At 39.9% G+C, this 23,560-nt stretch overlaps 1 protein-coding gene across 3 annotated transcripts in view; it reads right to left on the bottom strand.

Moving 5' to 3' along the window:
* ppargc1a (peroxisome proliferator-activated receptor gamma, coactivator 1 alpha) overlaps positions 1-16,554 on the bottom strand; it is a 33,909-nt gene extending 17,355 nt beyond the window's left edge. Inside the window, exons 1-2 of one of the 3 annotated variants that reach the window (XM_083540840.1) lie at positions 15,546-16,554; positions 12,735-12,914 (exon numbers count right to left, since the gene is read on the bottom strand). In XM_083540840.1, the coding sequence (XP_083396966.1) occupies positions 12,735-12,914; positions 15,546-15,593 (228 nt within the window). In that variant the 5' untranslated portion in view covers positions 15,594-16,554. The remainder of the gene's footprint in view (positions 1-12,734; positions 12,915-15,545) is intronic. The other 2 variants (XM_083540839.1, XM_083540841.1) reach the window with 2 other exon arrangements.
* Positions 16,555-23,560: the final 7,006 nt, after the last annotated feature.

Genomic DNA, 23,560 nt, shown 5'->3' on the forward strand with positions numbered 1-23,560 from the left:
GGGCAATCACTAAAGGAGATTGCACCAGGGGAGGAGGAGGAGTTGTGACAGGCACTGAAAGTTCCACCTGCAAAAACCCATGGGACTTAACTACCATGGAAGATAAACACCCCAACTGCCACAGGTCACAGTGCATGCATCCCAACAAGAACAAATCTTTTTATGTACACCATGGGATTACCATTGCTCGCCAACAGCGGCTATCCAGTGTGCAACCATCACCCTATTTGATTCTCTTTTTATTCATAGCTGAATAGATTACAGGACAAGCGTGACACCATCCTCATGGGAAGAGCTTCTGAGAAATCAAAACAGAGGGCATTTTACTTGTCTCCTCCTATTTTGATGAGCCCAGGAGTTGATAGCAGTAGAATTTGGTGAACCACTGACAGGCACGTCTTCGATACAAAGTGCAGCTTTACTGAGAAGATAGCACCACTCTGGCCTTATCCTTATTCAATTCACAAAACGATGACAAATTTAGCAGATAATTAAACATACAATGGATCCTCAAAGGTCTGGAGATAAAACTGCTTTGAGGAAAATTTTTGTTTGCAAACATGCTTTTTTCCAATGCCATTATTCAGCATTTCATTTAAAAAAAAGCCAGAGTTAAAAAAAAAAATAGATCAGAGCATATTAATTCTATCATAAAACCTTCAGGGTTATATAAAATATTGCTTAGTTTCTAGTTTAGGTTTGGTTCAAAGTTTTCAAATGGTGATCCAGTCAAGCTAATAAAAGAGATGTTCTCATGTTAAGAACTTGATCTGGGAAATCTAGGCCATACTTTGGCCTATTCTCCTTCAGATATGACAAATCCCAGCACTCTGAGGCCTGAGAGTAACATGAAACGTGTCTGTGTTTACAGACAGAAAAGGGAGATCATAATTTAATGCTGACAGAGGTGTACTATCAGGACTTCTAAAAAATATCCGTCATAAATAGCATCGCGACACAGCTGGATCAAAAGTATCCTTTGCAGGTAATATTGTGTCTAAGAAGTCACAGCAGGGGACACGGTGTAATCAAAAACCGAACAGCGCAAAACTGTTGAATCATGCCATAAAGTTGCAAAAGCTGAACGGTCATTCTATTTCTCGTTGTTCATCACTACCTCTGGTTTCAAACACCTTTCGTTTGGAGAGTTTTAAATGACAGGCTAAATTAAAAGGAGATCTTGACTACAGAATTGCTCAGAGTAACTATATATATACTTCAATCCATCTCCCAGTGAGGATGTCGTAAATCCGGGTGAGAGGAATGAAAAAAAAAAATCGAAGAAAACATTGCTTTTCCTTTCCTTTTTAATAACCTTGACTGAATTAAAAGGATCTTTGCGAGTCCGGGCTAACTGTAGGATCACAATATATTAACCTGCTTCAATTCTAAAGGCATTGGCACTTTTACTCCAAACACTTCAATTAGCCATAAAAGATGCTGGCAAGCAGCAGGCGCTTTCGCCTCTATCTCCACTTCCTCCCTGCGCCTTTGCCTCGGAGGCGAGGCAGCGCTTATGAGACGTTCATTATCAGGTGAGCCCTTTTGTTATCGGACAGGCTGTCTTTGAAATCGTCCTTGCTTTAACTCTTTTATTGAGTTCCACCCGAGCCATTGTTGTGTGCCAAGATACAATTCATGCCACTGATAATAGGCAATGTTTTTTTTTTTTTTGCTCTCCTAAATAAGCTCCTGCACCCCATGAAAACACAGAAAATTTAAGTAAGCTGTCATGGTAAGCCCTGCTCCCGATTGTATTATGCATGTCTACAGCCACACACATGGTGGATTGGAAAGGTAATAAAACTTTGGTGATATTACTCAAGAGCTTTACAACCGAAACCCTTTTGCTGTGGCTTTATAAAAGGCTCTGAATGATTATAGGTTTTCACAAGAGATACGTCTTATCTCTAACAGACTATCTCTGGCTTTCTCTCTCTCTCACACACACACACACACACACACACACACACACACACACACACACACACACACACACACACACACACACACATCAAAAGCACATGAGGTTAACTAACTTGACACGCCAGCTAATCACAAGCAGAAATATTTGTGTGTGAAGGGGATTGAGCCGCAGTGTTTCAGAAAGTACATCACATCTGATAAACAAATAATTTAATTCTGTTTTATTAGCCTGCCTCCTGCTTGGTCATAGCACCGTCACTTAAGCGCCGCATGCGTGGGAGACCGGGACAGATTAGGAGAGAAGAAAATCTGATATAAAAAGAGGCATCTCAGACTAAACCAAAAATGTACAAAAAACAAAGAATAACTGCAAGTGGAACGCAATCTAGATCTCGAATAAAGAGCAGGCCCTGTTCATTTTTGTCACATTTTGATGCATCTAGCAGATAATGTCACAGCACATACAACAGAAATGGCATAGCATTCATCTGTCAACGGCAAAAATAGGATTCGGCCAGTGGAATCACTCGCACTATTTCAGACCTCATTTCCCCTGCAAATGATCCTGCAAGCCGGCCACTGATGCATGCAAGCTCCAGAGGCAATGATCACGACAGGCTATCTCATGGATTAACTTTTCATAACGCTCACAGCATTAACAGCCCAAGCCCTTCATTCCTTTTGCTGGATACGAGCCCTAATGTGATTCTCTTTTCACCCCTGAAAAAAAGGACACATTGACCAAAATCAGCATGGTGCAGATTTCTCATTTGAATGAACTTAAAAGTGAATATAGGCCCAGGCAGTGAGCTGTGGAGTAATTCTCACCAGTCAAACATATTGACGAGCAGGCCAACTGTTTATTGGACCACTCCATTAGTGTCAATAGCACTTTTAAGCAGTACAACTAAAAAGACAAACAGCCAGAGATGTCGATTTACCTGCTCTTCTCACTCACTGTTAATATGAGTGGCACAACTGAACCATGTAATACTATAAACACTAACAGGTAGAGGAAAACATATGAATTTCACGTGTTTGTGTATGCGTGTCTGGGTTAGTGTGTGTGTGTGTATATATATATATATATATATATATATATATATATATATATATATATATATATATATATATATATATATATATATATATATATATATATGCGTGTGTAAGACACAGTACTTAAGCCATTAGGGGCAGCCGCAGTATTCTGCTCACCTTCTCTAATGACAACTAGTGATCTCCTATGACATGAAGAGTTGAGAGATTTATTCATATGCACATATACTAACCTTATGTCCTTGGTTCCAAACACATGGAAAAGAAGGAGAGAGGAACAACATAGAAATAGAAGAGAGAGAGAGAGAGAGAGAGAGAGAGAGAGAGAGAGAGAGAGAGAGAGAGAGAGAGAGAGAGAGAGAGTGAAAAGAGCAAATAAACCAACGAAATTAAAAAAGTACACACACAGGGCAAATAAAACCTATGCAGCATTTTAATAAAGTGTTTGGAAATTCAGACATATTGCCACTTTTATTTATTTATTTTTTACTTTGCCACAGAATCCCTGACATGGAGCAAAAGAAAGGCTTTTGTTGAAAAAGGGCACTTTAATTGATTCAGGGAAAGAAAACAAATAGCAGCAGTTTTTGTAGATGTGATAAGGGCACTGCTGCATCTTTTAGAGGGATTGAAAGTATCCAATGGAGCTTTATGCTGTTTTCTGTCTATACAAATGTTGCCTGAAATATTTCTGGATTTTGAAAAGCACAACTTTTGCATTTACAATTAAAGATCACCCCCTGACAGCACCACCATTCTTAATATAAAGAAATGCACTGAAGTACAGAAACCTGACCTACACTATCTACACAAATACTGAAGGGAACTGGTATAATTATAAGTAAAAGCTTGCTGACATCAAACAACTTGATTAGGTTTATTACAGTTTAATGTATATAAAGCTTTTAAACAGAAACATTTCATTATATTTCTATGTGTGCCTTTTTCAACATAATGGAGCTGGGTGAAGTGCGTTCACATGTTGAAATGCTAATTGTATACGTCTGATGGAAATACATGAGCTTGAATTATCCCTTTGCTTTTACAAATTGGATGATTTTCTCTTTTTCTAACTGAAATTTTGTTGGAATACCACTTCAACTATTCAACACTGCCCTATTGTCATAACTGAAATGGAGTTTAGTTCCCAGTCTCCAAAATATATGGTAAACGCACACTGTTTTCTAGCTAGTTAATCATCTAATTATTTGTATTATGATAATCAAATGTTCTGGTCTGTGTCAAAACTGACTGAATGAACAATGTTTTATTCTCTTCGGTGGTTAAATTATTTTAAGGAAAATAAATAACAGGGTGTACAGAATAAATCAACAGTGCATAATGCCCTTACTACACCAATTGATTGTATGTATACAACGTGTTTGTGCATGTGTCTTTGTTATGATTACTTTGTTACCCTCGGGCTCTTCCTCTGACCTTTCGGGATACGGGTGTACTCATCAGCAGCACTGAAGCATGGCAGCCTGTCATTTATCACTGATATCAGCAGGAGAGGACACGCCAGCACAACAGCATGCTAAGCGGGCTAAAGAAGCAAAACTCTTCACGCCTTCAGCCACTCTGCCCGAGTCCTTGTGTGTATGTGTGTGGTGGGAGAAGGGGGAGTGTTACATTCCCCATATCATGAGCCAATGGTAATTGAAACCGCAGAATCTTTGTGGAAATGCAGTCAATTTGATTCAGCCGCAGAAGGTCACACTATTCAATTTACACTCGATGCTGAGTACAGTAGCCAGCAAAACACCTGAAAGCAAATGATTTTATCAGAGTTGGCTGCTAGTCCCCCTCACCCACTGCACGAAAAGTGAAATAAATTACAAAATAAATGTGTTATCTTGATCTCTAGTTTAAACTCTCTCTCACTCTCATCTCTCGCTGTCTATCGTGCTCATGTTGAGCCCCAGGTGTTGTGAAGGTATTCTTTTTTTAATTTCGCCATTGGATTATTCTTGGGTTTTATCCTCGAAGCATACTGCAGATGTGTGTGTGTGTGTGTACTGCTCATTAGTTTTGTTATTCATCTTAACACACATTATTCAGCAACTATTCTGAATTATTTAGTATCTACTGAAATAAACAGGAGAGATGTAGTTAATCTTCAGAGGAAATCAGAGCTTTCGGGCCTCAGTGAGCAGAAATCGGACAAATCAGATTTGACTAGCACGTGGATCTGCAAATTACAGAATCGCCTAAATCCTAAACTTTAGTATTCTCAGTGACAAGGATAAACCACTCCAACAGATGTGCACACTTCATTAGCCAATCTATCAACAGTGACTCCATTAGGACTAGATGATGGTTTACTACATATGGACAATTAATCTTATATTAAGATAGTTTGGGGGCTATACGCTTTCACAGTCAGACCCTGCATACATTAAAGAACACTTTTTTCGAGAACTCGTGCAGATATAAGCCCTGAAGTGTCTTCTAAGCCTCAATGAAATACTTCATGTTTGTGACACGTAAGATCAAGCAAACTGAAATTCACATCACGACTATGTCCAATGGCATTTGGCTCAAAAGCACTATGATTTTAAATTGTCATTCCAGGATTCCATAAATCCAAACTCTTCCATCAGTGAGGGGTGGACTATTAAATAATCCAGGAAGCATCTTTTTTTTTCTTTCCCTGTCTCTGTCAGGCAAGCCAGACGCCCGAAGCTTATTGGCTTAGCATTTCCGGCCATGTTTGAGAGAAGCAGGGCCCGAAGGGCTCTTAGAAGAGATTACCCACGCTGTCTAATAATAGCCCAGCTGGATTGCCCGTACTACTTTCAATGCAGCTCATGCGCTAACATAACATATGAAGCAAATGCATAATTCGCAAACATAGAATGATAAAGGAAATGTGTTAATAAGCATTTGCAGGTATATTTAGCATTTGTTGGATTCCAGTTTAAAGGTTTTATTTATGCATTCAGTGATGTTTTCAAGCTTTAGTAGTTCACTCAGTACAGCTGTGAGTAGAGGTGAATAAAAAAGGGGCATGTGAAATCTGGGTCATAGGGCAGCTGTTGAGCACCTTAAGTTACCCCATAAAATGATTGAATAGGTTGTTCTCCATGTCACGTAAAGCTCTGTACTTGAATGGAAGTGCCAGGGACACAGGGTCATGTATGTGACTCTACCTTGCTTTCGGTCCTGACCTCAAATAGTACACCAGTCAGCTGATACTTTCACCATTCAGCAAACACGGTACAGTTTGTCCTTGGGTGAGAGCAGCCAAAGCTTTTTATAAGCAGATATGCCATGGCAAGGCATGTGCTGCATCACGGGTATGATAGTGAAGGATTTCATACGTAAACTTTAACACCCTAACCTGACAAGAACAGTTCCTACTCAGAAAACATTCTCACCACCAAATACCTCATTGTGGATATCAAATTTATTTTTTATGAAAGTCTCTCCTTATTCCTTGCACACAGACACACACATATACACACCCCTGTTATCCCTCCTACTGCTCCCATCCTCTGCAGCAGTGTAAAACAAGCTCTAAGAGAGCATCGGGGACCCGGGCACGGGGCTCAGCTGGGGCTCCGGAGCCTAAAGTGAAATCAGGATTCAGTTTTTCGTTTCCCAATCACCAGCTCTGCATTTTACACTTCATGGCTCCGAGGTGCAAAATGGAACTGAGGCAGTAAAGGCAAGAACAAGATTGAGGAATACAAGAAATGTGGAAAAGACGGAAGAAGGAGGGGGAGCGATGGGGGAGGGGTGGGTGCAGAATACAGAGAGCCAACTACCACAAGATGTTAACTTGCTCTTATCCAAACGTGCCCTACAGGGACAATTTTCCAACCACAAGTGATGCATCTCCATCTTGCTCTCTCTCTCTCTCTCTCTCTCTCTCTCTCTCTCTCTCTCTCTCTCTCTCTCTCTCTCTCTCTCTCTATCCACTCCTCCCCTCCACATACTTTTCACCCATCTCCTCCACGCTGAAGTGGCTATGGGTGTGTACATTTGGTGTGCCTCCAGTGTGTCTACCCCAGCTGTTACCTAGCCTCAGAGGCTCCGGTAGAGACAACAAGACACTGATACACTCTTAAAAAAAAAGTGGACTAACACGCTGAAAGCAGACTAATTTGGGATAATTTAAAATGCATGAGCTTTAATGTCCATTAGTACAAATTGTAGAAGTCTGTCTAAGGCTTAACACTTTGTTCCTACAATTCCGAGAAAATAATTGAATATTCAGGAAGAACATAATTAGCCCTCTCCTGTATGGGTGGGAAGAAGGCTGTTCTCTCCCTTTGGTCTTCTGTTTGCTCAGGTATACAGAGGAGGGCAGTTTGCTCTCTGTCATCATGTGCATTCAGCTTTCTGTTTTCAGCTGTTTTAAGTGATGCCTCAAATGTCTCCATGTGTCTCAGAGGAAGTCTGTGACTTTAGCCTCTGTAGTTAGTACCTGTTGCGTTAAGGTGCCATAAAATGTAATAATTAATACATTTTATAATTTAATTTTTTTTGGATCAGATAATTTTTTTAATGTTTTTATCAACTTTTGTGAAACAAAGTACTGATTTCTTTCTAGTCCAGATCGTATTAATCAGTGACTGTGACAGCGTGAGTCCCAGCATTAATCCCAGCTTCTTTTTTTTTTTGCTCTCTATTTGCACTGATATGTTTTCACCCCTCTACACTGATGCAACAGTAACGTCATCATATCATAGGTGACTGCTCAGAAGTAAGCAAAAATACAATTGTGTAATGCACACAAAGTGTTTTTTAGTCTTTCATGTTTTCTTTCCCTCTAAAATGACAACACTCACTGTCCGAAGTACAAATTACACAAAAGGACCAATTACAGATCGTTTTTTTCTTTTTGCTTTGAAGGAAAGGTTTACAATTAATTAATTATTAATCTGAGGAAACTCAGCATGAACCCGATACAAAATTATAGCTTCGAAACAAAAAAATATATAAATAGAAGTTACAAATATAGCACGTATTTACCTCCTAAATGTGAGCGTTTATGGCAGCATTACTGCATTACTGAAAAGTAACAGATCTCTTGTCAGGTTTTTGATGGATCTTAGATTTTTGCTGTCTAATATTATAACGAGCTAACGTTGTGAGAGCGAGCTGAAGGCTGGAAATTGGCAGGGACTAAACTGCAGAGAAAATGAGGTAAAAAAATAATAATAATCTTAGTGAATGTGCCAGGGCATCTGGCATAAAATGTTTTCAAAGAGAAAAACAATTATGCCACAAATAGTGTGCTTTAGATTGCACATTCATTACAAATTCATTACAACCCGAATGATCAAAGTAGACCTCCTGGCAATGGTTGCTTGGTTGTGGGATGTTAGAAATAAAACAAACAACAGCAACAACATGATGGTTACTACAGACATTGCTAAAGAGCAACAACATAGCCAGACATTTTACTGTTGTTAAAAATGTTTGAGTCGCATGACACTGAGACACTTACAAATGCATTTGCTTCGAGAAGGAAAGCAAGGACCCTGACATGTGTTTGTGTGTGTGTGTGTGTGTGTGTCATAAGTGTTCACTTGAGGAAATCATATTATACAGCACAATATGATAATGTGCTCTGCCCGGCTGAACTGCTACAGCTCAAGTTGTGTTGTGCCTTCAAATGTCAGCATAAATTTGCAAATTAAACATGCAAAGCCATCAGCAGTCACTGTTAAAGTGTGCATGTGCATGTGTGTTTGTGTATGTGTGTGTATGTGTATACAGCAGAAATATGCTCTAATCAATCATCCTCTCTTCCATTATTTGATGTATGATTGAGCACAAGAGTCGATATGATGGATCAACAAAAGACAAGACAAGCAGGAAGTAAATTTGCCACCGTCTGGCTGATTTGGTTTCTTGGTTTTCTTGTGTGTGTGTGTGTGTGTGTGTGTGTGTGTGTGTGTGTGTGTGTGTGTGTGTGTGCAAGTGTGTGTCTGTGTGTGAGATCTGATATTCCTCCAGCTCTACCACTTTAATGACTAATCTGGAGCGGTGCCTGGGCACACAAACATGCACGCGCATTCTCCTTGACAGCAACGTCCTATGAACAGCTGAGTAACGAGTCAAAATGCGGCGCCTTTTCATTGCGATCGAGTCACGATGCCACACATTCGCTGGCAGCACGTTCGTTTCTGTTAATACGCCACCTGAGAGAAGGTCGGAGGCACCTAGTTTTACTTTGGGTATTTGTCTGCTCTAATAAGGCTGTTCAATGTCTTAAAAATTTTCTGAACCCTTCGATCAAACTGCTTTTTTAAAACGCCTGATTGGGTTTAAGGTCAGCGTGTGATCTGTTCTATTAAAGACATCACTGTATTTTCTTTTTAACAAAGGTGTTCCCAAACTGGACAGGCAGTGTAAATCTAGGCAATAAGTGCTGATTGGATGACCTAATACAGTAGGGCAGTTGCCAGGTAGTTATTTTGATAAGGTGTCAAGTGCCCTTAATATAAAAAAAGGCTGCTGCAATATCACTGAGCCCAGCAGTGTTTCTTTCTGTCCACAATGAACGGGCTTTGGCTTGACTACAGTAGCAGGGGCCACCCAAGAGCCAACACATCAGTCATAAAAGTACATCAGGGCACACAGCTGGGATAATAATTCATCTGCTCTAGAACAACATACAGAACTACTCAGTTTCAACTTCTCAGCCTTGACTTAAATGTCATCACTGCTTTTGGGTCAGACAGAATGCTTTGCTAACTGTACGCACGTATGGAGCTGAGCCGTGACTTGGCTACCGTGTAAATGAATTTTAATATAAATGCATTATGATTTGTTTAAAATTTGTGTCCACACAGAAGCGCTGCCCACTGTCTGGATTGTCACATGATTCTAAAACAGAGGCCACTTTGACCGCATTTAGTGCTGTTTAATCGCCCTGAACAGAGCTGTTTACTATAACTAGGCATCATACCTGCATGCAGGACATACTACTGTTTGTATTCACTTCCACAGGACAGATCTCTGCAAGCTCAGTGCTGTTATGGACTATACAAAGATTTTTTTCGTCACGTAGCTCAGCTACGTTTGAGAAGTGATTGATTTTTGGTGTGTACAAAAAATATGTCTAAAAAATGATAACGAGAACAAACTGACAAATAAAATACGAATAGAGTAAAGTAGTAAAAAAAAATTTTTGTTTGGTTTATGGCAGTGTTGAAGACATGGTTTATATGTCATCGTTTTTTCGCGTGGTCAGATTGCAGTTTCATCCTTTGTGCCAGTGAGTGATAGCAACACGGACGTTCAGCACACACGTCAAAAAAACGACTCGAACATAAACAACCAAACCTCAGTTAATCATCAAGCTGCAAGTGTGCTCAACTGCCCATTTTTTTCATTTTGGTGCAAATGTGGTACTTAGTTACCATTCCTTTATACATTAGCTACTAAATATGTTTGAACAAATATAGAAAAGAAAAATCTGAATAGACAAGTCTACCTTCTGGGGAAAAAAAACTTGCATAACCATATAAAATTAACAAAGATATAAAATGATTGAGATTATGCAAAAAACATCAAATGCATTCGAGCAATACATGCGTAACAATACAATAATGCAAAACCTAACCAAAAAGGGGAAAAAACCCCATCATAGGGAAGGGACTGCTGGGAAAACGCCTTCACTGACACAGATTTGCTTTGCACCCTTGCCCAAGGTATAAAGGCTTCTGACTGACACTTAAGGGCATTTTAGTTGCAGATATGGCACTGATAAATGGGGGCCATAACCATCACTGAAGGCCAGTGGTCCACACATCGCATCCACATTCACTAGCCAGCTGTGGCCTGCTATCTCTCTCCCTCATCTGCCTGCACAAAGGCCAGCAATAACGAGGGACGATGTAAAAATGTCAGCAGAGATCAAGACATGAAATAAATGATTTCTCTAAATCCGCTTTGTGCATAAGGCACACGGAGGAATTTGGAAACGAGAGCGTGTGGTGTGATTCTGAGAAAGTGAGAGAATGAGTGAGTGAGAGCGAGAGAGAGAGCGAAGGAGAGAGAGAGAGAGAGAGAGAGAGAGAGAGAGATTGTGTGAGTTCAGAAGACTAGCCAGGCCACCCATTAACTACACTGCAGTCACGCGGGTTAAGAAAACATTGCCTGGGGTTTGAATGGGAGCAGGGGGAAGGATGAAAAAGTTCTGCCAAGTCGCTTTACACAAGAGCTGGCCATTTATTAACCTGTCTTGATGTTCCTATCGAGTGCTGTAGTGACCCACGCAGGCCAATATCGGCAGTGCACATGCATCAGGGCTGGCGGTAATGCCCTAAAATCCTTTCACAGGGCCTGTTTATCGCTGTTTCTCAATAAGAGGCCTGAGTTGGGCAACCCGACAACATTATTAAAAGTTTTAGAGTCCCACCGGATATCAAAAGCAAGCGGCGAGTTGCAAATGGTCACAATTTCAATGACATCTAATCTTGTTGCAGTGATACTATTATTCTTTCTGACCTGTGATAGTGCGGTCAGCAGTGCTTACACACATTTTTAGTCCCTCCATGACCCCTAAACTGATACTGCATATCTCTACACAGCACACACACAGAGAGAGCGAGAGAGCGAGAGAGAGAGAGAGAGAGAGAGAGAGAGAGAGAGAGAGAGAGAGAGAGAGAGAGATATTATTCACCCCCTCTCCCCCTCCCACACTCCGAATCATTCTGCTTTTCTCTTGGAACTTGCGAATCACCAAAGCCAACACTTTCTCCTCTCTGAAGTCCACTTCTCCACTAGACCCCAGAGATTTTCTCACACCTAATCATCAATGAGTCTGAGCACAATAACGAAGAGCATGGCAGCATTATCATTTTCTTCTGTCTATCTCCACAGATAAGAACGTAATGAACTAGCCCGTTGGCCTGTGCCTCGGCCGCTTTGTTTCAACTGCCACGTTTCTTTGCCTCTGGACTTTGCTTTCTGTGTGAGTGATGGAAAGGCTGTAGAATAGCACGCGTAAAGCTTTAACCACCTCCTCCTCTGAAATGACATGACAGCGTTGAAATGGGCCAGCCTGGTTTAGACGCTGTCATGTGTGATTTACCAGCTGGGGCTGCTGGAAATGTGATTTCAAACCGTGTGGAAAAAAACCGAGCATGAGATCAGCGTTTAAGAATCTGTACGGCTTCAGGGTGCCATTTAATGTGTGGGTCACTCGGGGTGTAGATGATATTATTATCAATTACTTAATACACAATCGGTGACAAAAACAAAAAATGCCCTGAATACATTTTCCCAATACACATTGTGTTTAACCTATGAATGATACATTTAAGATTTATTTGAATGGTCACTTGTAATGACCACCACTGTAACAAAAAATAAATAAATCTTAGATCCCCTAGAGATCTACGTGTTCTCACTTCAAAGCAACAACCCTACAGAAGGACTGGAACAACTATTTGCAAAACCAAGATAAAGGTTAATGACTTATCGCAATACCTCTCCGATTTCTCGTCGCTTTCACTTTGTACATTGCGACTACTTGAAAGTCTGCACAGCTGTTGTTGACTGATTTTAACCAATGACCATAGCTTTACAAAAATTGCAGCATGCAGTATTAACTGGTAGTCTAGCACCATACACTCCTGTGCCCTTTTAGATCAAGTTTCCACTGTCTCAACCCAGAGCCTATGTCTGGTGCACTAATGGGACAGATACATCCAATATACACTTGCCAATATCCCCAGCATCAAAAATTTAATGCGCATCAACTAACATAACAAGGCCTTGCTTACCTCAAACAGATTTGATGACTCGTTGCCATATTGACTGGAAATGATTTCTGATTGGTCGCTGTACCACTTGAGCCCACCCAGAAAGCTATCTGCATCCAGATCACTGACGTCCAGCTCGGAGAGATCCAGTTCAGGTAAGTCAGGGCAAAGGGGTTGGTCTTCCCCAACCAAGGCAGCACACTGCAAAAGGACAGCAAATAATTAGCATCATAGCACCAAGGAACATGTTGTATACCTCTTTGTGGAATGCTAAAAAGAGGAAGTGCTTTAAAAAAGGATGCATGCTGCATCATCCCTTCTCTTTATATAGTGACTACTTCTTTATGTTCTAATCCTTAGTGCAGTTCTTCATGCACTATCAAGACCTGAACTGCATCCATTCTCTAAATTAATCTACTGTTTAGGAAGCTCTTGTACAAACAGGACTTTACTCATTTTTCCTCTGGAACACATTTCCTCATTTGGGTTGTGCAGAAATTCAGATTAATATTTTCATCTTTTCGATGCATGCCTCACAACAGCAGCACAACGACAGCTGCTTGGTGGCTCCTCACACGCAAATTATAGGCTTCACTGAACTGCTAACACCGAGACCAACAGACTTTAAAACTGCCAACCTTCAATTTTAGTCAAAGCTTTGGAACAATACAGGCCTTGGAAATTGCCTCGTGATGTCTCTGTAAGCAAATGAATAATGGGTTTTTGTTGTAGTTTGTTTTCTCCAGCATTATTTCAGCATCCATGTTTATATTAGGATAGGTATAAAGTGTCACAGCATCATGTGCTAAGGAAAACAGGCTGTCTGATAAAAAAAAAATAAAATAAATAAAAAAAAAAGGTGTATGTAAAAAAACAAAAAGATGCGTATATATATATATATATATATATATATATATATATATATATATATATATATATATATATATATATATATATATACACACACCCATATTGTGCATATGTGAATAAGTGAGTGTGTGTGAGAGAGAGAAAGAGAGTAAGAGAGAGAGAGAACAGGAGAACAGAGAGAGTTGAAATAGAGGTCTGGCTGCCATGCTGTCACTCTGTTAGAGCACCTTGTTCCCAGAGATAAGTTTCTCTCCCCAGAAGAGCTAGAGTGTAAAAGCACGATGCACAGGTTTGATCCGGAATATTGCCTAGATACATATCCACCAGGACAGCGTTTTACTCCAGAAGAATGTGCCGCATTTGATAATCACTACAGCTCCGTGCATAACATGACAGTTTTTAATTTATCATGCAAATCCTTTCACTCTGTCTGCAGGAGTGTGCAGATTCATCACACACACACACACACACACACACACACACACACACACACACACACACACACACACACACACACATACACAAACATTGTTTCATATTAAACAGGAATCATATTTTAATAAGACGAGGAGCCAGATCGAAACATAGTGTAGCAAGACAGAGGAAAAAGACAGGCAGCACACCTCCTGCACTACTACTATAGAGGTCTGGATTTCTGAGCAGTGAAAATAGATTGTGTGAAGAAGGGGTTTTTCAGGTGATGTTTTTAGTGACCTTAGTCTTGGATTTTAGTTAGGATTTTATATGGCTGCTCCTGTGACCAGGCTGTTCTCCAGGAACCTTTAATAAAAAACATCCAAAAAAAACAAAAACAAAACTCAACCAAATAAATAAATACTCAAAGTATGCACTAGACAGAGTCGTGCACGAAGAGGACATACATGAGCAGGATGGATAAAAGTCGATATCCATCTTCGGACTTGAATTCTCTAACATGAATTATTGAGATGTTACAGACTGTTTCCGTGGTGTACATTTTACCAGAGCAGTGAGGAAATCAAGCCGGCAGAGGTTAGACACACAGAGAGATAAACAGACAGACAGACAGACAGACAGACAGACAGACAGACGGACAGAGGGATGGACAAACAGCGCAGGATCATGATTAGTGCAGTAAACGTTGTGGATTCTCTTTGGAGCCATAGGTGACGCTCAAACCACAAACCACCGCCTCCTAACCCTAACCCAAACCCTTAACCCTAACCTCAGGCACTCGGAACATCTCACAAGAGTCGTGAGAGCATCATGCAGACTCTCCAGCACTGTATCAGTGGTCTCCATACGAAAGAGGCGCAATCACGCATTCGCAGTCTAATCTCACCATGAAGGAAAGAAAGGCGTCTAAACAGCTGAAATCCACACTAAAAAAATCCATGGCCAAAGTGATCCATTTTTATCCTGCCGTCCTCATCCCGAAGCAAAAAAAATCCTCTCTCCTAACCGACTTTTTACCATTGTGGGATGTGTTAAGCCGCTCTTACTGCAATCACACACACACGCGCGCGCGCGCGCGCCCGCGCACATGAAGTGACAGCACACATAATAAATAAATAAATAAATAAATAAATAAATAAATAAATAAATAAATAAATAAGCACGCAGGATCTTCTTGGATTTCGAATGTCAATCTCCGAGAAAGAGAGAGAAAAGAAAGTTTCCATGCACGATACCTGGTGAGAGAGCAGCAGCCCGGAGCTCGGATTCGGACTGTCAGAGCCACACACACTCCCAGCCTGGCGCACAGAACATACACAACCCATACAGCCAGGATATCTCTCTAGTACTCGGACACATTCCCGTGCGTTCCGGCGCTCCATGTCCTCCGCTCAGGTTACCGGATAACGGCATTACAATCATACACACAAGCATACACACACAGCGCGCGCGCGGAGCGGAGCGTTACGCACCGAAACGGTTCACTTTCCGACGCCGGGGAAATGAAGTTTCGGGTTTAATTCTCACCTCTAGTTCCGTCCACACCGACTCCTGGTTGCACCTGTCCCACGCCATCCAGCCACTGAATGACGGTACGAGAAAAAAAAAATCTAATAATAATATGAATATGAATAATAATTAAAAAAAATCAATACAAAAAAAAATCAATAAGAAACGTGAAAATCCACGCGTTCCAGATTGTGTTGTCGTGCAGGGAAGTGCCCCCTCACTGAGAATGAACCGAGGGGCACCTGCCTTACAACTGCTCTCCGTCACATGACGCAGCTATTAAAAGTAGGCAGGGAGGAGTGACTGGCGCGCGACCGCCGCTCCGCCGATGACGCGCCGCTCCAGCAGGCGGGCTCCTACTTCCGCTTATAGGCACAAAGCTCTACTCGCCTGCCAGCTCAGCTCCCGGCCGCCGGCACGACTCACCACTGGTGCACGGCTTCAACTTAGATTATCGCTAGGAATCGCAATGCAAAAAAAAAAAAAAAATTATGAATAATCAGGTCACTAGTCTATTACAGAAAAAAAATTAAGGTTGCGCACGAGCCGTTTGTCTATTTCTGATCTTCTTTGGGGTTTCTTTCTTTTTCTTTTTCTCAGCTTGCTTTTTGATGCATTAATTGCTATTTCGGTGCTGCAAACGGAAGAGAGAAAAAAAAATTCCGCTTAATCCTTAATTAGGTTCCGCGCAGCAAAGTAAACCGATACCGAACCGCTGTATTAAGCGAATCTTTATCACAAATCTCCAGACACGCTCTGCAAAAAAAAAAAAAAAAAAAAAAGGAAACAGGTTTTGTCGGATATTTCGGTCTCATGTGCTCTGAGAGACGCGCCGCAAGGTTTCATCGGTGGTGTTTTGTTCCGATTCGAGATGCGTTATGGGTCATTTCTAGGCACAGCTGGCCAGATGTTGATGTAGTGCTGGAGTTGGCTGTAATGCCGGTTTTAGGGCGCAGGAGCCGCGATGCAGCTTGTCAGAGCCCTCTTTCTCTCTCTCTCTCTCTCTCTCTCTCTCTCTCTCTCTCTCCCTCTCTCTGTCTCTCTGTCTCTCCAGCCTCCTCAGACTCGGTCTCAATGGAAAATCATCACATGCTCGTGCTCATGACGGGGTTTTTCCTCTTTCCAACGTCCAGCAGCAGCAGGTGACACGGTGTACACTGTCAACATTTCGTGTATATGAAACACTGTCGCGGAAAACAAAAACAAAAGGTCTGTAGACAGTCCAAACAAAGCGTAAGACAAAAAGCACCGCCTAACGGCTGCCTGTGCCTTGCGATAAGACAAATAAAGATGTTCATCTTTAATAGGAGGATACTTTTAAACATGTACATACAAATGTAGACACCTCACCGCCATACATATAGATGTTCACATGTTAAACACCCCATTCCAGAGCTTGTCCCTTTGCTCTTCTAAAAAAACGATATGTCAAATGTATAGACATCATGGAAAGCTTTCAATATGGTTGTGAGAATTTGCCTATTCAGCTACTGTGCAGTTCAAGTCCCAGTTCATTCCAAAGGCGTTCAGTGGGGTTGATGGCAAGGCAATGTCTTGGACACACAAGCTCTCCCACAACAACCTTGTCTCTATGGCGCTCATTTTGTGCACAGAGGGACTGTCATGCTGGAACAGGTTCGGGGACCTTATGTGCCAGGAAAGAAAAATCATAATGCTACACCATACAACATACATTGTATATAACATTTTGGCAGCAGCATATGGATGTCATGGTTGAGTGTCCACATACTTTGGGCCATATAATGTATCTTCACTACTAGGTGACTTTGCATGGCATGTAAAAACTGACACAATGATATGTGCCAGCTTGTGGACTATTCACAGGGAGCAGTTCATAATATTCTAGATTATAATGACAGTACAGCAAGTGTATGAAAGCTTAGAATTAATAGTTGGGCAACATTTCCTACTTTCCTACATGACTCATTTCCAAATAGTTTCCTCTCGGTCCATTTATGCTAGACGTCTAACATAGCCAACAAGGAATTATCTTCATGTCTTGAGGCAATATAAATGTAAAAAATATTCCACCTATACTTACTGAAGATGTCTGCCATGTATATTCTGCATATCTACATATATCGGAAAAAACGAATTATCATATGCGTGTTGTTTTTTTACCATAGAGTCAGGCATTTATTATAAAGTAATAATTGTTTACATAATAAAGAAATACAACAATATTAATTAAATCAAAACATTATTATTATTTTTTTTTATATTCCAAACAGCATATGAAGCCGTGTGAATGGAAGAAATGGTACAAATACCAACTCTATCCTTAGCCCTAAACTACCTTTCATATGAATCAAGTACTAAAAATTGTTTTTAAGAATGCAAGCATTTCAGGATAAGTAATACCTGGTGCATGGATTCACTGTTATTGAAAATTTGACTGCACATCAAAACAAAATCCAGACTTGCTCATTATCTATGCAATGCTCATGACATGTAAATGGTATGTTTTCATAAACATGAGTATAGCATACAGTGTCAGAAATCTCAAATGCAGGTATATTCCATATTAATTGTAACAGTTTGCATAATGGATATGATTGTCCTGACATGCATTTATGATAATTGGTGGCCATATGCTTCCAATATTTGGCAGCTTCATAGCTATAGTACATTACAAAACGAAATAATGAAGGAAATCCAGCAAACATGTCTTGGCTGATCAACTCCTTTTATAGCCAGTGGAAAGTCTTTTCGCAAGATCATTCCTTTAACTCTACAACGCTAATGCACTGATGATTAACCATACACATACACATTAAGCCGATTTCCTAGTGAGCAAAAGCAAATGAAAGCTATATCCAAATTGTGGGTCCCACAAACACATTCACCACTGACATGAACACATACCACTTACAGATATTATATAGAATATCAATGAAAAAGAAATTAATCTGCAACCCAACAATGCAGTGATTCCCGGAAGGAGCATAAGGAATCGAAATGGATGGCTGCATATTGCATAGCAGAGGCATGTGGTGCACACACTCACTCACACACACACACACACACACACACACACACACACACAAAACCTTATCTGATTGTACTCACCATGCCAATTAAGAAATCGTAGGCTATAAATAGACTTGTCTCTGTTGTAATTTTCTTTCAAATGCCTTTTAATTTGGTTTACTGTGTTGCACTGACAAGATAAAGAAAAGATGTAGTCTTCAAAGAAAGCAGAAAGTATGTTCTAAAGAAAACCGTTCCACTGGCATGTGATGCACAGTGGTACTCCGTATGTATATAAGAAAAATATTGTACATCAACGTGACAAATGAATTGTTATTTAAATGCCTGTTTGAAACCATCAAGCCAAATCAACTTAACACAGAAGCATACTTGTGTTCTATTGTAATAGGAAGAACTAGGATAAAAAGAAGAATAAGATCTTTAATTTCTATAGAAATTTATATAGCGCCTTTTCCGTGCTCAAGCATACTTCACAATAAAGAACAATGCATGACAAAAAACCCTCTAGGATGAAGCCTTTGCATTATCAAAACATTTTAAGTATTCTTGATACATCTATACAATTAATGTTTAAAGTGATGACACAGGAGACTTCTCCCAATGATAATCTCCTCACAGAAAGTCACAGAAAAGTAAGTTGTTGCTATAGAAACAATAACATATTAGAACGAACCATTTTATGTAAACCTTGTAGTCAAAACTGCTGTCAGAGTTGAAGGGAAATGAAAATGAATAATATATAGTATATAGAAAAAAAATATAGAAAATGAATTTATTTTTCTATTTCAACTCACCACCTTCTTTGTAAAATTCTTAAGTGGGTTGCCTGATTATCTAACACAAAACAGAAGCACTAATCTCCTGCCCAAGCCATCAGAGTATCATCCACTCTTTTCGCAGTACTGTATTCACTCTTCAAGTCATGTAGTTGAGGCATTTGCTTGACAAACATGCATTGAATATTCGTTGGTCTGTATATTTACAGTATATTTAAGGTTGCTTGCCCAAAGAATTGCTCTGACTACTGAAGACTTGGACATGCAGCTCCACTAAAACATTTATTAATGTGGGCTTGGAAGCAGATTTGGGGCAAAGCCCAAGGAGCTTACCTTGCAGTTTGAAAGCATCTGTGCTCATGTTTGCTTAAGCTGACTCTTTTCTTTTCTAGGCTATATTTCATCATTTGTGGCGGGAAAACCATAGCACTAAGAAACAGGCAAAGGTTGTGCAGAGAATTTTCGAATGTATACATCTGACAAGAGAAAACAAGCAGCTATGTTTTATACCGTTGGCAAATCTTGCATATTACAGAGTGACCAAGATAGGATTATAGCAGATTCTATCATAGTGAGTACTGGCATCATGCATGGATCATGCTGTAGCTGTGGCATGGCAAGCCAAGTGAAATATATGGCTAACATATTGTACAGGACATATGTCCTTCAGTATGGGTCTACTGCCTATCTGCTGAAAAATCTGACAGGCAGAAAATGATGTATATGAAAATTGAACCTGTTTGATTTCCTGTTAAATTCAAATCTCTATTATTATTAAGCCAGCATAGAATGATGTACATATGTAATATGATCAAACTGAAATCCAACATCAAGCAGCTTTGGATGTTCAGAAAGACATATCTGATCATTAAATGTGCCTTGCAAGCAAAAACCCAAAAGAAAAAAATTGATGAAAGGTACTTTTAAAATATAATGAGTGGGACCCCCAAATATACTTTCACATAAAATGCATTTCCACCTCGGTACACAGGATACAATCTTAAGTCTACAAATAACGCTAAGGATAATTACAGCAAATGAAAGCCCACACTTCTGAAAGGAAGTCATCTCCAGAGAAGAATGAAAGGAAAGCATTCAGCCCCACTCTAGCAGAACAATAGGATTTCTATTGACAAAGTCGGCCATTTCACAAGAGGGTTAGGAGTGTGGCTGATTGCCGCCTTAGAGAGTCCGGCGTGTATTACTGCACTGAATGCCGTAGCGTGGGGCGTGCTAGCCAGGGCTCAACTATGAAATTGGAAATAACAATGGTGCGAAACAGCCACATGTCAACAACGGGAGACCATTCAAGAGAGAAGTATGGGCTTGGTGGGGAAGTCCTAGGTTATTTTCTAGTTAGGATTTGCAATGCTAAAACTCTCTTTGAAAATATCACAGTCACGTAAAGACTCCTCAACCTGCTCAGAGTAAATCTGCCACAATGTTTTGCAATGGAATGACAAAAGTGCATAAATCACTTTTTTTTTTTACACTAATCTATCAGACTGAAAGGAATTACACAGTGATAAGATCAAAGCGGCTTGTCGTGTTAGCTATGCTTAACCAACAAAAGTGAACAGCACATTAGCAACTGCTCTTCTAAGAAACTGCGATGATTAGACATCACTTCTTTTTTTATACCCCTATAGCAGTGTGTGCATGACAGTAATGAATTAGGTCACTATCTGAATTTCGAGCTAGCTGCAATTCTATGTTAAAATCACCTCATGAGGTAGTGAGGGAAGAAGAGGACAGCCACAAAAGGTGGAACATTCAAGAAACATTATTAAAAAAAGGGTGTGCACTGGCCATGACTAGCCTAATTATTTTCAGAAAAATGCAAGGAGCTTTGAGGAAAAAATACACGTGAGATGCAATTCTGACTAGCCTGCATACAGGGTGGAATGGTGAGGCTGAAAATCCTTACGGCATCATAAAAATCAGTGTATCATCATCTTTTTTTTCCCCTTACAGAAGTACTTTCTCCTCCTCCCACCCCATTGTACTGAATTCTGTAAGGCTGTACCATGAAGCAAGAAAAGGAAGGCCAACATACCTTTTCCATTTTTACCAAAAGCTTTTTATACACACACACACACACACACACACACACACACACACACACACACACACACACAAGTTTCAAGTTACAAGAAAACCATATGCTAACTTGAATATTGACCAGATGATTTGGATTATCAGAATATTTTTATTAGCAATGTTCAGGTTAATAAAAGTAATGCTATATGTAAATGCTATAATTTCCTTATGTTTTAGCTTAGATAACTCAATATAAACAGTTATGGAGTATGTGTCATATGGTATTTGTTCCTAGTGCTGGTTGATTCTTCTCATGAGTTGTTGAAAAATGATTTGCATGCTGGCTTTGTGTTGATAGCCCTTCTCTAAACAATTATCAAGCTTTTTTTTAGCTTTTACAATCCTGTCTCAGGAAAACCTATAGTCAGTGTCTCCCTCCATTTATGGTCTATAGAGTTAGCTATTGAAGCCTAAATGGGTTTGCAGTTCTGCATGCATTAAAGTGTCAGTGCTGGTATAATTGAGCTGGGAAGTTTGGGTGGTTCTATTGGAAGTAGTTTTAGGAAGTTTTTAGCATGTGAGAATAATTCAGACTGTTTCAATGCACTACAGTTGATTTCAGTAACAATACGACATAGCATAATATTGTTTGTATTATTCTATTAATGGTCCATGAGGACAATAAAGCTGTTCCATGAAGTGACACCATTTAAGATTTTATATGGTTGGCCTTGCTCTCTGGATGAAATTGGTTGACATGCTCTCTTTCCCCTCCTTTTCAAAGTGATATTAGCTAATCATGTGCATCTGAGAGCTTATGTATTTGAAAAAGGGTAAATAGCACTTTCCTCAGATTATGTTAAGATGCCCTGTGATGCTCTGAGAGCGTCAGATGCAGTTGGGTCGCTTTTCACGCATGAGAGGAAGCATGTATTAGTCTTCACCTATCGATAGTGGATAGCTGACTGGTAGGTGTAAATTTGTAGCTATCCAGATTAAAGAGAAAAAAAAGGTGAATATTTCTGAATATTTCCTCAGTATTCACTTGGGTTTTCATCCCGGATCTCTGGTTTCCTCCCACAATCCAAAAATATGCATGGAGGTGGATTGGCTATAATAAATTGCCCCTAGATATGTATGAGCCTGTGTGTACAATTCCATTCATGGTATGTCTCCATGTCACAACCAGTGGTCAGGATATGAGCCTCCGGATCAAGCATTACTATGGCCAATCTGTAACTGAAGATGAATGAATGAATATAAACAAGAACTAGTCCTTGCAATCATAAGGAGTATATTTTGTAAGCCATCATTACTATCACCTTCTCTTCTCCACATTTAGGTCTATTACTCTGTCACAGTCTTAGTTCCCCACCAGGAGACTTGCCAGTGCGGTGAACAGGATTTATCAGGCTGCAGTCAGCCCCTCTCATCCAAATGACACATGTAATTAAGGAGTAATTGCCACATTATCTAGACATGATAGAAGATGATCCACGTAAGGCAGAGATATGCAGACGCAGAGAATGATTGCTCAAAGCAAAAATAAAAACGTGAGCTAAACTGCAAACCGAATTAGTGATTTGCCTGTGGATAAAATACTTTTTTAGGCATTTTTTTAAATGATAAATTTTGCTAAGCCTTTTATCCAAAGATGAATATAAGATGACAGATTTCATTTACTAACGATTACATCTAGAACTGTTAAACAACTTTGAATCTGACAATTGGTAAGTGAGCAAAAATAGCACTTAATATTAGGATGCATATCCCTTGCTAGCAGTAACTGCATCAAGCTGGCGACACACCAAAATAAGCAAATGGTTGAATTCTTTTGAATTCTTCTAGGGGGTCTTTCCCCTCAGTTTTGTTTGCAAGAGATGAACGACTGCCCAATTGTGTTCTGGTGATAAGGTCTGGTGATAAACCTCAACTTTTCCCCCTGATTACAAATTAGTTTAGATGCATTATTATATGTATTGGCAGACAAAATATTTCTGCTTCATCATGTTACATTGTCAATAGATTATTGAACCCATTTCAGAGTAAACATTAAGAGCTATTAAGAGATTTAACAGTCAATATAACACATGGGCAACAAGAAACAAATACAAAGTCACATGGTCCAATATATTTGATCATTTGAAATATGTGTTGTTTAACACATAAATGCAAATAGCAATAAATTAAAGGCAAAATCTTGCT

The sequence above is a fragment of the Silurus aristotelis genome, assembly GCF_946808225.1.
Source record: "Silurus aristotelis genome assembly, chromosome: 5".
In the NCBI taxonomy this organism is placed as follows: domain Eukaryota; kingdom Metazoa; phylum Chordata; class Actinopteri; order Siluriformes; family Siluridae; genus Silurus; species Silurus aristotelis.